The 13230-nt window shown below is 52.1% G+C and overlaps 2 protein-coding genes across 3 annotated transcripts in view; both read left to right on the top strand.

Annotated features, from left to right (window-relative positions):
* Positions 1-688: 688 nt before the first annotated feature.
* INTS5 (integrator complex subunit 5) lies at positions 689-5257 on the top strand. The gene is made up of 2 exons (XM_077759645.1): positions 689-805; positions 2110-5257. The coding sequence occupies exons 1-2, from the start codon at positions 726-728 to the stop codon at positions 5087-5089; spliced, it is 3060 nt and encodes a 1019-aa protein (XP_077615771.1). The 5' UTR covers positions 689-725; the 3' UTR covers positions 5090-5257.
* A 245-nt stretch (positions 5258-5502) lies between these two features.
* The window catches only part of GANAB (glucosidase II alpha subunit), a 16071-nt gene continuing 8343 nt past the window's right edge, over positions 5503-13230 (top strand). For both annotated transcript variants that reach the window (XM_077759644.1, XM_077759643.1), the window contains exons 1-5: positions 5503-5562; positions 8232-8336; positions 8485-8593; positions 8838-8965; positions 12662-12841. In XM_077759644.1, the coding sequence (XP_077615770.1) occupies positions 5525-5562; positions 8232-8336; positions 8485-8593; positions 8838-8965; positions 12662-12841 (560 nt within the window). In that variant the 5' untranslated portion in view covers positions 5503-5524. The remainder of the gene's footprint in view (positions 5563-8231; positions 8337-8484; positions 8594-8837; positions 8966-12661; positions 12842-13230) is intronic.

Raw genomic sequence — 13230 nt, 5'->3', positions numbered from 1 at the left:
CCCCCCCGTTTCCCCTTCCCTTCTCTCCTTTACCTGCTTTCTCCATTGTCACGGTCTGTTTACTTATTTATTTGTTTATTCATTTAATATTGTCACTGTTTAGGGGCGCCTGCNCTGGAGCCTGCTTCAGATTCTGTGTCTCCCTCTCTCTCTGACCCTCCCCTGCTCATGCTCTGTCTCTCAAAAATAAATAAAATATTACCAAAAAAAATCCAGGTGTGGGGCGCCTGGGTGGCTTAGTCGGTTAAGCGTCCGACTTTCGCTTAGGTCATGATCTCGCGGTTCGTGGGTTCGAGCCCCGCGTCGGGCTCTGTGCTGACTGCCAGCTCAGAGCCTGGAGCCTGTTTCAGAGTCTGTGTCTCCCTCTCCCTCTGACCCTCCCCTGCTCACGCTGTCTCTCTCTCTCCTAGAAATAAATAAAACATTTTTAAAAAATAAAAAAAAAATCCAGGTGTGAATAGCCGCAGCTAGCTTTAGTTTGTGTGTCAAGGCCCTTTGGGGGAAGAATGATTTTGTTGCGGGCGGGTCGGTTTCTTGCTGTCAGCCGCAGTCTTGCTCCGGGGAATCCCGACTCCGGCCCGGAACCAATATATGAGGGTCGCGGACGTCGCCGGACTGGTTTTCCTGAGAAGCCTAGTCGCTGGTTCCTTTCAGGTTTCTCGTCAGCGCGCATGCGCTACCTGCGCTTCGCCGCTCCCGCCTCGGGCTCGGGCTAGGGCTCCGGGATGTCCGCGTTGTGCGACCCTCCCGGGGCCCCAGGGCCTCCCGGGCCTGCCCCGGCCACCCACGGTCCCGCGCCGCTCAGGTAGTCAGAGCCCCTGGCATCTTCCCCCACCGCGCGGCCCTGCGCCGATCCCCAGCTTTCTCGGCAGAAACCCGGATCCTACCTCGAGAACTCGCTTCAGGGTTCTCAGAGATTCCTGGTCGGGTCTTCCCAGAACTCAAGGGGCTGCCTCACCAAAACTCTGGGCTCCAGTGCCCGCACTTCTCAGATCTCGGTCTTGCCCCCCCCAACCCCCAGCGCCCGGTTACCCCAGATCCCGGCCTTGTGCTCACAGGAGTTGGGGGTATCAGAACTCTTGGGGACCCAGCTGTCCTGTCCCTTTTAGAGCCGAGAGAACCCAGAGTCCCCTGACTTCATGGAGACTCCCTGAGAACCTAGGCCCACAAAATGCGTCCCTCTAGCCTTTCCCTTGTCCTGCAACTAAGATACTCCCCCTTACCTTAGGGTGCTCTATTTATTTATTTAAGAATCAGGGCACAGTTGGAGCCCTATCGGCCCCTAAGCAGATGCTGTCTTTGGCAGAAAAGGCAGTAAGAGGAAGGGGACTTTGTCTCTTCCCATAACACTGACTTCTGAACCTCTATGACTGAAACCCTACGTTTTGGGGAGGGGAAGGGTTGAAAGGCAGACATTACTTTGTCTGTACCTTGGGATACGGTGATCCCTAGGTACACGGAGAATGCTGGGAAGGTGGTGGTGGTTGATGTGGGGTCCAAGTGGTGTGTGCTTAGGATGCTTGCAGAATACGGGAGGAAACAGGTACTAGGAGGCCTTAAGGAAAGTGCTTGTGTTTTGGGGGGAGGGCAGTCAAGTTGGAAACGTATTTTGAAAGCAGATGTTGTGGCCACACAAGATATACTTACTCGATTCAACAAATACTTAATGGATTGCTTTCCATATACTAGGCACCTCAGTAGAAGGGGATTCAGTGTTGAGGAGCACAGAAATGTTTACTACCCTCTTGGAGCTTATAGTCTGATTCCTTAACCTTGGGTTCCTTATCTGCACAATGGGATCAATATAGTACCTAGCTTATTAGTCTGTTGTCTGGATTGAAATAATACACATAAAGTACTTAAAGGGTAGCCAAGATGACTTAGCTAACATTGGTATTCTTGTTATACTGAAAGAAAAATAGGTAGCATTTATGGGGTGATTAGTGGAAATTGATATGGTGCCTAAGTGCTTCACTTACGTTATCTTTTGAAGTACAGGTATCCCTGTTGTACGTGGAAAAAAAACAAACAAACCCGAAGCTCACAGAGGGAATGTAATGTGCCTATCATCTCCCAACGCTCTAAGTCTGCTTCTTTTGCTTTCCTCAGTGCTCAGGAGCTGTCCCAGGAAATCAAGGCTTTTCTGACTGGCGTGGACCCTATTCTGGGCCACCAACTCTCGGCCCGGGAACATGCTCGCTGTGGTCTTCTCCTGCTCCGCTCTTTGCCACCGGCTCGGGCTGCCGTGCTTGACCACTTGCGAGGCGTCTTTGATGAGAGCGTCCGGGCCCACCTGGCTGCCTTGGACGAAAGCCCTGTGGCCGGCCCCCCTCACCTCCGTCCACCCCCACCTTCTCATGTCCCTGCTGGGGGACCTGGTCTAGAAGATGTGGTGCAGGAAGTGCAGCAGGTGCTGTCTGAGTTTATCCGGGCCAACCCGAAGGCCTGGGCACCTGTGATTAGCGCGTGGTCCATTGACCTCATGGGGCAGCTGAGCAGCACATACTCAGGCCAGCACCAGCGCGTCCCCCATGCCACTGGCTCCCTCAACGAATTGCTGCAGCTGTGGATGGGCTGCCAAGCCACCCGCACATTAATGGACATCTATGTTCAGTGTCTCTCAGCTCTCATTGGTAGCTGCCCAGATGCCTGCGTGGATGCCTTGCTGGATACCTCTGTCCAACATTCCCCACACTTCGACTGGGTTGTGGCCCACATCGGCTCCTCTTTTCCTGGCACCATCATCTCCCGAGTTCTCTCCTGTGGCCTTAAGGATTTCTGTGTTCACGGTGGGGCTGGAGGTGGAGCTGGTGGCAGTGGTGGAAGCTCTTCTCAAACCCCCTCAATAGACCCCTTTCCTGGATCTCCTGCTATCCCTGGGGAGAAACGGGTGCCCAAAATTGCCTCAGTTGTAGGCATCCTAGGGCACCTGGCCTCCCGCCACGGAGACAGCATCCGACGGGAGCTTCTGCGAATGTTCCATGATAGCCTGGCAGGGGGCACCGGGGGCCGGAGTGGAGACCCCTCGCTTCAGGCCACAGTTCCCTTCCTACTGCAGCTGGCGGTCATGTCACCAGCTCTGCTGGGCACGGTCTCTGGAGAGCTGGTGGACTGCCTTAAGCCCCCAGCTGTGCTGAGCCAGCTGCAGCAACATCTGCAGGGGTTCCCCCGAGAGGAGCTGGACAACATGCTGAACTTGGCCGTGCACCTGGTGAGCCAGGCCTCTGGGGCAGGGGCCTACCGCCTCTTGCAGTTCCTGGTGGACACGGCCATGCCTGCCTCTGTCATTACCACCCAAGGCCTGGCTGTGCCAGACCCTGTGCGTGAGGCCTGTGACCGGCTGATCCAGCTGCTGCTTCTGCACTTACAAAAACTGGTTCATCACCGGGGAGGGTCTCCTGGGGAAGGGGTGCTGGGCCCTCCACCACCGCCCCGCCCTGTGCCCTTTTTAGATGCGCTGAGAAACCATGTTGGAGAGCTGTGCGGAGAGACATTACGATTGGAACGGAAGCGCTTCCTCTGGCAACACCAGCTCCTGGGCCTGCTATCTGTCTACACTCGGCCTAGCTGTGGACCTGAGGCCTTGGGCCATCTCCTGAGCCGGGCCCGCAGCCCCGAAGAATTGAGTCTGGCCACCCAATTATATGCGGGGCTGGTGGTCAGTCTCTCTGGCCTCCTGCCTCTGGCTTTCCGAAGCTGCCTGGCTCGGGTGCACGCAGGGACTTTGCAGCCTCCCTTCACTGCCCGGTTCCTGCGCAACTTGGCACTGCTAGTCGGGTGGGAACAGCAGGGTGGTGAGGGCCCTGCAGCCCTAGGGGCCCGGTTTGGGGAGTCTGCGTCAGCCCATTTGTCTGACCTGGCTCCTCTCCTGCTGCATCCTGAGGAGGAAGTAGCCGAAGCTGCTGCCTCCCTGCTGGCCATTTGTCCCTTTCCTCAAGAAGCCCTGTCCCCCTCCCAACTCCTGGGACTGGTGAGAGCTGGAGTGCATCGCTTCTTTGCCTCTCTGAGGCTGCACGGCCCCCCAGGTGTGGCCTCGGCCTCTCAGCTTCTTACCCGCCTCTCTCAGACATCTCCAGCTGGGCTCAAGGCTGTCCTGCAGCTGCTAGTCGAAGGAGCCTTACATCGGGGCAACACAGAACTGTTTGGAGGGGAAGTGGATAGGGACAACGAGATTCTTTCAGTTGCCTCCGCTCCTTTGGCTTCTGCCTCCCTGTTGGACACAAACCGGCGGCACACCGCAGCCGTGCCAGGTCCTGGAGGAATTTGGTCAGTTTTCCATGCTGGAGTCATCGGTCGTGGCCTAAAGCCACCCAAGTTTGTCCAGTCGCGGGATCAGCAGGAAGTGATCTATAACACTCAGAGCCTCCTCAGTCTCCTGGTGCACTGCTGTAGTGCCCCTGGGGGTACTGAATGTGGGGGCTGCTGGGGAACTCCCACCCTGAGCCCGGAGGCAGCCAAAGCAGTGGCAGTGACATTAGTGGAGAGTGTGTGTCCTGATGCTGCTGGTGCTGAGCTAGCCTGGCCCCCCGAGGAGCATGCCCGGGCCACCGTGGAGCGGGATCTCCGCATTGGCCGTCGCTTCCGGGAACAGCCCCTGCTCTTTGAGCTGTTAAAGCTGGTGGCAGCTGCTCCCCCAGCCCTGTGCTACTGCTCCGTGCTCCTGCGGGGGCTACTGGCCGCCCTCTTGGGTCACTGGGAAGCCTCTCGCCACCCTGATACGGCTCACTCCCCCTGGCACCTGGAGGCGTCCTGCACCCTGGTAGCAGTCATGGCTGAGGGAAGCCTCCTGCCACCAGCCCTGGGTAATATGCACGAGGTATTTAGCCAACTGGCACCTTTCGAGGTGCGTCTGCTGCTGCTCAGTGTCTGGGGCTTTCTCCGGGAGCATGGGCCATTGCCCCAGAAATTCATCTTCCAGTCGGAGCGTGGCCGTTTCATCCGGGACTTCTCCAGGGAGGGTGGGGGTGAGGGTGGACCCCATCTCGCTGTTCTGCACAGTGTCCTCCACCGCAACATTGACCGCTTGGGGCTTTTCTCTGGCCGTTTCCAGGCACCTTCACCGTCCACTCTCCTTCGGCAGGGGACATAGCCTTTTCCATGCTTCGGAAGCCAAAGGAGGTTAAGCAGTGAGAGACATAGGGGACTAAGGTGCTGCAGAAAGGTGGAGGTTTCTCTTCCAAACCTTGGCCTAAAGAGCGCTGTCACTTTTTTCCTCCCCCACCTTTTTTTCTAAATAAAATTTGCCGAGTTGAGAAAAGCAGAGTCCAGTGCCTCTGTCTGATGCTCAAGAGCTGGCAAAGTCGGACAGCGCCTGGCTCTGAACAATCCGCCCCCGTCCTCAAGCCACGCCCCTGACCCCGCCCACCGCGGGCATTTATTGTGTGCGCTCTGTCAATGGGGTAGCCGCCCGGCCGTTCTCTGGCCGGGCCAATCAGAAGGCCGGAAGGGGCGGGTGCTAAGATACGTGGCTCAACGCGCGTGGGGGGAGGGGAGGCTCGGGGTCAAGGAGCAAACCCGGCACAAGATGGCGGCGGTAGCGGCAGTGGCGGCGCGTAGGAGGCGGTGAGGAGCCCGGAACCCCGGGGCACGCCCGGGACGCCCCCAGGCCCCCCCAAACCCCATATCTCTCTTTCCTGTATGTCCTCCTGAAACTCTGTCACCCCCGGCCTCGTGAGCACCCTTTGTCTCTCTGGAGGCGGCCTCAGGCGCCCCCAGTTCCCTCGCGGTAGATCCGCGCGGCGTTGGGGGCCCTTGCTCCTGGGGCTCTCCTCTCCAGCCCGGCGGCTCAGGAGGGCTGCAGCCGTTTGCTCTTCTTGGCCTTGGCCGCTCGCAGCCGTCCCCCTGTCTTGGCGGCTCGCGGCGGTTAACGCTGCTGCCTCCTTCCTGCAGTGCGCGGGGCCATCGGGGCGGGGGACGAGACGCGGCCGGGCCTCCCGGAACGCAGCCTACTGCCCCGCGGGCCCCTCGGCCGGGAAGCACCGCGGCCTGCTGTCCGGCCTGCACTACCTTTCTTGCCCTATCCCCCAGAGTCCCGGACCCTGCCCTGCCCTTGTCTTCACGTGGAAACCAACCCTGGCTTGTTCGGTATTCACGGTCGCTGGGCACGTTAACTTCACGGTCTGCCTGGATGATGGTGCTCAAACACAACATGCAATCGAATGGTTTGGTCTGCGCTCTCGAGTTTATATTACAAAAAACCCCCCAAACAGAAACGGTTCAAAACAATCACCAGCGCCACAAAGCGTTTACCCGGACCTAACGGATGTTCTGGGGTGGGAGAGGCATGCACTGTCACCAGCAGTGAAAAAAAGATTGGACTATAAACTCCGCTCTCTGGAAGCCTGTGATCTGAAACAATAAACGGGTGCCTTTTACCCTGCGGCTCATTCCTGACTTTGGCTTGTGACCACTTCTTGCTCTGGGGCGTTCAAGGCACCCCTGAGTACCTAGAGCCTTCCAACAGGTCACATTTGAAAGATCTTTTAGAAATCCTATCCTCGTTGGCCTTTCTCCAAGCCCATTTTATAGATTGTGCAAATAGGACTCCAGAGGGTATTTAAGTCCCTGTATTTCTGATTCCTGCTGCTTTGGGCACGTAGACATGGGGTCCGTGGTGTAGGGTGCCTGCTGCAGTCACCCCTCAAGACTTGGGCCAGAAGCCTTGCTATTGAGTTTTCTGGTAGCATTTCTCCTGCTTGTTTTGCCACTAATTATTCCTCGTTGGCCTATCAAACCACAGTGCCTGGTGTTTTCCTCACTTTCCTGTGTGGCCTGACTCGCTTTGCATATCCTGGCACTGGAGGGCTGACTGTGTTCTTTGATCTCCTTTCTGGTGATTCTCCTTCGTTTAGCAGTTCCAAGCGGATACTGAGGCTGATGCTAGATACAATGTATATAGTAAGGCCTACTCTTTAGCTACCTTGTTAGCTAGCAGATTGCAAAGTTTTAAGGCTGAGAAGAAAGGAATCCTGTGTTTTGTTTTCTCTCCTGTTGGGAACACTTAAGAATCTTGAGTGTGCTCCTGGATTACCCACATCAGTCACTGGAAAACATGTTTAAAATGCAGATTCCACAACTCCGGGAATCTGCACTTAATTCTTAAAGGTTGAGACCCTCTGTTTAGGGTTTAGGATCAACATATCTTTCAAACTAACTTCTTTAAATAAGCTTATTAGTCCCTTTTCTATCATTTAATAGCACATTTGATAGCACAAGCCACAGTTTGTGGCAACCTTGAGGTAATGGTCCTCAAGGACGCAGGCCCTTTCCTTAGGTGGTGTGCTGTATTGTGTATCACGAAGTACGTGGGCCCCAGAGTCAGGCAGAGCTGAGTTCAATCTCAGTCTCACCCCTTATGAGCTTTTCAGTTCTGGATGGATCATTGAACCTTTTCAGCCTCAATTTTCCCTTCTCGGAAAAACCCCAACCCTGCGTTCACCAAGAAGATAACGAAAGAAATGAAAAAGAGGTAGTGTGTATAAAGAAGTGGTTTTGAATGATGGTTGCCTGTTAGAGTTGTTTGGGGAAATTAAAAAAAACAAAACAAAACAAAAACTGATGCCCGGGCCCTGCCACCTCAGTCAGAATCTCTGGAGCGAGACCCAGGCATTGGCACTTTTAAAACACTGCAGGCAGGGATGAAAACTAGGGATATAGGCAGTTAGCCAGGCCCCTGGAGGAACATTAGGACTCAGTACATGTAGCTGTTATTTATTTATTTTTTTTTAAGCTTAGGTAGTGGTAGTAGTGACTTGTTTGGAAGATAAGGAGTGGAGATCAGAGGCCCAGGTTGCCTAGGGTGCTGGGGATGTTAGGACTCTATTAATTGTGACAGCATGCTAGCATCCTTAACATTTTCACCCTAGCTCCCCTGAGCCCTTGCCCATGAAAAGGCCTGGCTTGCTTTGTTTCCCTGTTCCTCACACAGTACCACCACTTCCCCTGGGACTGGCTGCTACCGCTCCTTTCCTCTGAGAGGCTGATGAAACTAGAGTCAATACCAGGGCCTCCGAAGGCCAAAGACCCATTGTCCACTTCCTCTGCCTTTTGAAGGGAAGGTGTGAGCGAGCCAGCTCCTCACGCCTGACACTTTGCCCCATGTCCACTCTGCCTTCTTTTTTATTTAACCAGACTCCACCTTTGCCCCCTTTTAGGGATGTGGTGGGAAGCGGCCTCTACCTCAGGAGGTGGACCTCTGTGCTGATCGTTCCCTCTGTCTTTTTTCTCCGTAGGTCTTGGACAGGTTTGGTACTCACTTGTTTAGGTATCTGTCTGGGAGTTACCCTTGCTGTGGATAGAAGCAACTTTAAGACCTGTGAGGAGAGTTCCTTCTGCAAGTATGCTATTTCTTGGCGAGTGGGATGGAAAATAGGGTCATGTGGGGGGTGCTGTGGCAGATAGGGTAGCCTGGGGACCCTTCAGGTGGTAGAGGGAGGGCCCTAGGAACTTTGGGGAACCCTGCCACCTTCCCATTTCACTTGGCAGGAGGCAACGAAGCATACGGCCCGGCCTCTCTCCATACCGAGCCCTGCTGGACTCTCTGCAGCTTGGTCCTGATGCCCTCACAGTCCATCTGCTCAACGAGGTCACCAAGGTCAGGGGAGAAAAGGAGGAGTCTGGTGGGGGTGGGGAAACGGCTAAGTGGTAATTCGGGAAAGGTGCACCTGTGGCCAGCCAACCCCCTTTCCCAGCTATCTTGGGATTTTGTGAGGAATTTGGATCTCAGGTCCCTTAGGTCATGGGCTGAAGGAGGAGATCCCTCAGGAGGGAGTGGATTCAGAGGGCATTCTGCAGTGTAGCCCTCTCCCTTCCCCACGTCCAAACCTCTGCCCCCACAGGTATTGCTGGTGCTGGAGCTCCAGGGGCTTCAAAAGAACATGACCCGGATCAGGATTGATGAGCTGGAGCCCCGGCGGCCCCGATACCGGGTGCCAGATGTGTTGGTGGCTGATCCCCCCACAGCTCGGTAAATCTTTCTTGAGAAACATATCCATTTCCGTGGCCCCTTTCTCCTTCCTGATGAAACTTTATTTGGCTGACTTTCTTTTCCACTTTGGGGTAACAGCTGACTAGCATCTCGCTACCCTCCTCAACCTTGCTCCCTCTTTCCCTCTGTTTTATGTATTTTCTCTTTTCCCTTTTTGTCTTCTTTCATTCTGCAAACAGATACTGCTTCCGCTTCTGTGCCAGGCCCTGGCTAGGTGCTGGAGATGTGAGAGGAAATAAACAAGGCCCCAGGTCTTGCCCTCCAGCATTAGTGTCTGTGTGGTTGGTTCTTCCCTTCCCTCTCTTTCTGATCACTTTTTTTTTCTTTTCTTTTTCCTCAGATATTCAGGATAGGATTACTCAAATTCTTGAGTCATGCCATACTGTCATTATGAGTATTCCACGTATGGCTCTCTCTTTCTTTTCTAAGTTTGTTTATTTTTTTTTTTTTTCAGTAATCTCTGTGCCCCGTGTGGGGCTCGAAACCATGACCCCCAAGATCAAGAGTCACACACTTTTCTGACAGAGCTGGCACCCCATGCATGGCTTTCTATTAAGTACTTAATTAGGAAAATGATATGGTGAACCCTCTATGCTGTATACCCTTTACCCAACCCAACCATACACTTCTCCCTATCCTGTGTCCCTGACCGCCCCCACAGGTGATTGTTATTCTCAACTTTATCATTCACTTGTTTTTTTGTTCTTACAGCTGTGTCATGTATGTGTAAGAACATACATACACAGACATGTTTGTGTTTACATGCCTAAGCCATGAATTATGCAATTGTGTTTGATTTTGAGCATTACAGAGCAAGTAACTTAGTAAATGTGGGCTTCCGGAATTTCCTTTTTTTTCCCCCTAACATTTATTTATTTATTTTGAGAGAGAAAGAGACCAAGCGTGCACGTGCAGGAGAGGGGCAGAGAGAGAGAACCCCAAGCAGGCTCCGTGCTGCCAGTGCAGAGCCTGACTTGGGGCTCGATCTCACAAACCGTGAGATCATGACCTGAGCCGAAATCAAGAGTTGGGTGCTCAACCGACGAAGCCACCTGGGCGCCCCTGGAATTTCCATTTTTTAATGTAGCTTCATATAACTTTGTTGGACATAGGTTTAGAAATTCATGTTTACTGCTGTAGATATTAACATAGGAATATATCCCACCTCCTTGATCCCTTTCTATTTTGAGGGCCATTTGGGTTGTTCCCAGTATTTCTGCTATTCAGAGTGTTGGCCTAAGCCCTCTTGTCCGTGTCTTCTGTGCCCGTGTGCACGAGTTTCTCTTTGGGGCAGAGCTAGGAAGGGAGCTGGAGCATTGTATAATATGGAAACACAATTTTCCAAGGTAGAGCCAGAGTAGCTGACAATTTACACTTCCACTGGCAGTATAGAAGAGACCTCTTTGACCCACACCCTCTGCAACCTTTAGTACTGTTGGACTGAATTTTGGTTGATAGAATGGCTGTAGAACGATGCTGTGTGGTGATCTCAGCTTGCTTGTCTTTCCCAGGTTATTAGTGAGACAGCATCTCTGCACGTGTCTATTTGTTCCTCTGGTTTATAATTCTGTGAAACGCTAGCTCATAGTTATCCTCATTCTCTTGTTACATTGTTCGTCCTTAACTGATTTGTGGACATTCGTTAGTCTTTTTTTCTTTTCTTTTTTTTTTAAGTAATCTCTGTGCCCAAGTTGGGCTTGAACTCATAACCCCAAGATCAAGAGCCGCACGCTCCACCAACTAAGCCAGCCAGGTGCCCCAGAAATTCATTAGTCTTTTTTTTTTCTCTCTTTTTATGCTTACTTACTTATTTTGAGAGAGTGTGTATGTATGTGCACAAGAGTGAGGAAAGGGCACAGAGAGAGAGGGAAAGGGACAATCCTAAGCAAGCTCTGCACTGTCCGTGTAGAGCTTGACGTGGGGCTCAGTCCCATGAACCATGAGATCATCACCTGAGCCGAAATCAAGAGTTGGATGCTCAGTTGACTGAGCCACCCAGGCACCCCATTTATTCGTCTTGATCCTTCATCACTTACCTATATTGTAGGTATCCTTTTCCAATTTGTAGCTTAGCTTTTTACTTTCCTAAAGGTGTCTTGAAAAAGAATTTTTTTATTTAGAATGGTTTTAGATCTATAGTGCAAGGATTTTTTTTTTTTTGTATGTTTTTTTAAATTATTTATTTCTGAGAGAGAAAAAGACAGTGTGAGCAGGGGAGGGTCAGAGAGAGAGGGAGACACAGAATCTGAAACAGGCTTCAGGCTCTGAGCTGGCTGTCAGCACAGAGCCCAATGTGGGGCTCGAACTCACGAACTGTGAGATCATGACCTGAGCCGAAGTCGGATGCTCAACCACCTGAGCCCCTCAGGCACCCTATAGTGCAAGGATCTTAGGAGAGTTCTTGTGTACCCTGCACTCCTCTTTTTCCTTGTTGTTAGTATTACTGCAGAACACTGGTCATTCCTGATGACTTAATGTTATTGTTACTGACTAAAGTCCATATTTTATTCAGATTTCTTTAGTTTTTACCTCATGCCCTTTTTCTGTTCCAGGAGCCCACCTGGGATAACAGATTGTCACGTCTCCTTAGGCTTCTCTAGACTGGGACAGTTCCTCCAACTTTTCTTGTTTTCATGATACCTAAAGTAGACAATTTGGACTTGATAAGCAGAAATTCTGGATTTTAATGTCATACGTGTCAATTATTAACTTCTAGTGTTGGTTGTATTTTTGTTTTGTTTTTTAATGTTTATTTTTGAGAGAGCGTGTGTAAGTAAGGTGGGGGGGTACAGAGGATCCGAAGTGGGCTTTGAGATCATGACCTGAGCTGAAGTCAGATGCCTAACTGACTGAGCCACCCAGGTACCCCCTAAGTTATGTTTCTTTTTTACTTACTTAATTTTTTGAATGTGAGAGGGCTCAAGTGAGCAAGGGAGAGAGAGAGAGAAAAGAGAGAAGTGGGGCTCCCCCAGTGTGAGGCTCGAGCTCAGCCAATGCAGGGCTTGACCTCATCCGAAGCAGGGCTTGTGCTCACCCAATGAGGGGCTCAAGCTCATGAACTGCAAGATCATGACCTGAGCCAAAGTCAGATGCTTAACCAACTGACATACCCAGGAGCTCCTGAGATATGTATAAATAATTGTCTATTTCAAGGTCAGAAAAATATTTGTTTATATATATATTTTTTTAAGTTTACATTTTCTTCTAAAAATCTTACCTCCAGGGTGCCTAGCACGCTCAGTCAGTAGAGCCATGCGACTCTTGATCTCAGGGTCATGCGATCAAGCCCCACGTTGAGTGTAGGGATTACTCTAAAATAAATAAATAAATAAATAAAGAATCATAACCTGCCTGGAGTTGATATTAGTATCTAGTATGAGGTAGGAACATATATAATCCCATTTTCTTCCTATTCCCGAAATCTGTTTTTCCTCCTTCACTGTTGGAGAGTCCTCCTTTCTTCACCGAACCGCCATGCTACCTCTATTACGTTTCGAACCTCTGGGTATGCTTGGCTCCATTGCCTGGCCTTTACTGGATTCCTTTCTTCAATTGTCTGTCCTTGGCACTGGTCCACACTGCCTATAGCCCTTCACAGGTTCCCCCCTCTTCTGAAGTGTTGTGACTATTTTTGGCCCTTGCACTTCCGTGTGTCCCTTCCAATCTCTTTCCCAGGCTTTCTGTCTCTGGCCGTGACGACAACAGCGTGGAGCTCACTGTGGCTGAGGGGCCCTATAAAATCATCTTGACGGCGCGGCCGTTCCGCCTCGACCTGCTAGAGGACCGCAGCCTTCTGCTCAGTGTCAATGCCCGAGGACTCTTGGATTTTGAGCACCAGAGGGCCCCCAGGGTCCCGTGAGTACAGGGGCTGGGACCAGAGGGGACCTCGTGTGACAGAGCCTAGGGGTGCGGTGGGTGTGGCACCAGTTCCCTGGGAGGAGACAGGGCGGCAGGAGCACCATAGGGGCTGGCGGCTGGGAGAAGCCCACTCTCAGGGAGGATAGGAAGCAGACCCGGGCCACAGTTTTCTCCATTTCCTGTACAGACCAGGAGGCAAGTCACTTTTGTCTCTGAAGTGTACCCTGGGCATCTCCTCTGGGAGGCCTGCCTGGGTCTGCCTTTCCCTCCTTCCCCTCTCACACCATCACATTTCCCAGGTTTATTTTCTTCCTTTTTTTGTTTTTGTTTTTGGTTTGTTTTTATTTTGTTTTGTTTCTTTCCCCCCCACCCCCCCATCTCTGAAA

Source organism: Crocuta crocuta, unplaced genomic scaffold (assembly GCF_008692635.1).
Source record: "Crocuta crocuta isolate KB4526 unplaced genomic scaffold, BGI_CrCroc_1.0 scaffold53, whole genome shotgun sequence".
Lineage (NCBI taxonomy): Eukaryota > Metazoa > Chordata > Mammalia > Carnivora > Hyaenidae > Crocuta > Crocuta crocuta.
Note: the sequence above shows the minus strand (reverse complement) of the source record. Positions and strands in the feature narration are given on the sequence as shown.